The 2,024-nt window shown below is 41.0% G+C and overlaps 1 protein-coding gene across 1 annotated transcript; it reads right to left on the bottom strand.

Annotated features, from left to right (window-relative positions):
• Positions 1-590: 590 nt before the first annotated feature.
• Positions 591-2,018, bottom strand: LOC111646122 (cadherin-1-like). The gene is made up of 2 exons (XM_023395576.2): positions 1,863-2,018; positions 591-856 (listed from the first exon to the last, which is right to left on the bottom strand). Exons 1-2 carry the CDS (start codon positions 1,998-2,000, stop codon positions 608-610), a joined length of 387 nt encoding a protein of 128 aa, XP_023251344.1. The 5' UTR covers positions 2,001-2,018; the 3' UTR covers positions 591-607.
• Between the last annotated feature and the right edge of the window lie 6 nt (positions 2,019-2,024).

Below are 2,024 nucleotides of genomic sequence, written 5' to 3'. Positions count from 1 at the left end.
GCTTATTACAAAATACATGCTTCTTCATGTCCATCATCAGATACTGTGTAATCAGTTTATGTTTATTATATAATGAACATGTTCTTTGTATTTTGGACATGGCGGCAATTTAAGATGAAAACATATCATTTTACTTTTGTTTGGCTGAATGCTCAGTTATTTATCAGGAAGTCATAGTTCAGGAAATCCTGAAAAACAGGTAACATGAGGAACTTAACTATGACCTTTGTTTTATCATCACCTGAGGTAAATCCCCCATTAACAAGTTGCTGGATACCAGCAGCTACTGACTGGAAAGGTCTGAACAGGAACTATAGGACCATCATCATGAGGCATAGCGTGCAGACATTTGACCTAAGGTAACCTGTATTTCTGCTGTTTACCTTGTGACTGTTACTACAAAACAAGTTACAACAGTTATGATTATAAACCACTGTATTGTGTTTTAGCCTCTAAAAAGGTTTTAAAACTTGTTTAAAAAGGTGTTCTTCGAATTAGACTTCCCATTTCACGAGTACATGAACATGAACAAAAACAAAACCCCTGCACTGTTTAAAGGGCGTTTTTCAGTGTGGTATTGAAAGGGTATTCTTCTCAGAGTTTGACCTTACATGACTTTCTGTTTGCGTTCAGTATCAGGATCTGAAGCGGTGTACTGCACCACATCACTGTCAATGGCGAGGTCCTCCCGTTTGGACACAATCTTCTGTTTTGGATCAAAGACTGGAGCTTCATTGACATCCTGCACATTCACCACCACCGTGGCGGTGGAAGTGGGCAGTGGAGTAGCGAAAGGAATGTCATTCTCCACTACAACCAACAGAGTGTGCACTTTGGCCTTCTCAAAGTCAAGACCCTGGTTGGATGGAAGAAGGACGACATTCATTAATTTATCAGATTATTCTGCTGCACAACTAAAACCCTAATTCATTCTGAACTTTTAAGATGAAGTCACTTAAACACTAATTAGTATCACAGAAGTGTCATCTATGAAATAAAATATCACCGAGCACTTTATTAGGAACACCTGTACACTTCCTTTTTCATGCAATTATCCAATCAGCCAATCATGTGTCAGCAGTTCAGTGTCTAAAATCCTGCAGGTCCAGAATGAGGAAAACTGTGATCTCAGTTACTTGGAGGATAACATGATTGTTTGAGTCAGACAGCTGGTTTGAGTACGAACAAAAGCATTCAGTGAGCAGCAGCTCTGCAGAGGAAACACCTTGTTGATGAGAAGTCAGAGGAGAACGGACAGACTTCAAGTGAGCTGTTCCACCGTGGCCATCTTGGCAGTGTCTGACTCCTCCCCTAACTGCATATGTTCACCCACCTGTCACTCAAAGAGGCCACACCCACAATTATTCATAACTTCAAACCTTAATAAAATGTAAACGGGTGAGTTGTATAAACAGTTGTCATGAAGGAGGAAATTAGCTCTAAAGACCAAAACTGTTTTTGCACCAGGCTGTAAACATGTTTATTTCTGCTGTAAAGTTGGACATTTTGAAATGGGAGTCTATGGGGATTGACTCACTGTTGGAGCCAGACTCTAGTGGCCATTATAGGAACTGCAGCTTTTAGCACTACACTGTTGGCTTCATTTTTCAGCCCTGGAGGTTGGCAGCATGAATGTGCAGCTGACAAATCTGCAGACATGATGTGATGCATCATGTCAACATGAAGCAGAATCTCAGGAAAAGTTTTAACATCTGGTAGATCCATGATATGAAGAACAGGCTGCTTTGCTGAGAGGAGGAACTACCCAGGATTAGTGTGGTGTTACTAATAAAGTGCTCAGTGAGTGTATCACTCAACTTTAATATTGTGGCTTGTTTGAGAGTTTGTGCTTTGCTTCCTACCTTGACAGTTGTGATGATTCCTTCCTGTTTGTTACTTCCTGTCGTCACGTTGAAGAATCCTCCAGAATCACCATCAATAATCTTGAACTTCGCGTTCCAGGCTGGGGAGAGTGGCTCATCACCATCTGTTACTGACATCGTAATGACCAGAGCGTCCACTTT

The sequence above is a fragment of the Seriola lalandi genome, unplaced genomic scaffold, assembly GCF_002814215.2.
Source record: "Seriola lalandi dorsalis isolate HSWRI2012SDOR001 ecotype SW California unplaced genomic scaffold, Sedor1 jcf7180001963378, whole genome shotgun sequence".
In the NCBI taxonomy this organism is placed as follows: domain Eukaryota; kingdom Metazoa; phylum Chordata; class Actinopteri; order Carangiformes; family Carangidae; genus Seriola; species Seriola lalandi.
Note: the sequence above shows the minus strand (reverse complement) of the source record. Positions and strands in the feature narration are given on the sequence as shown.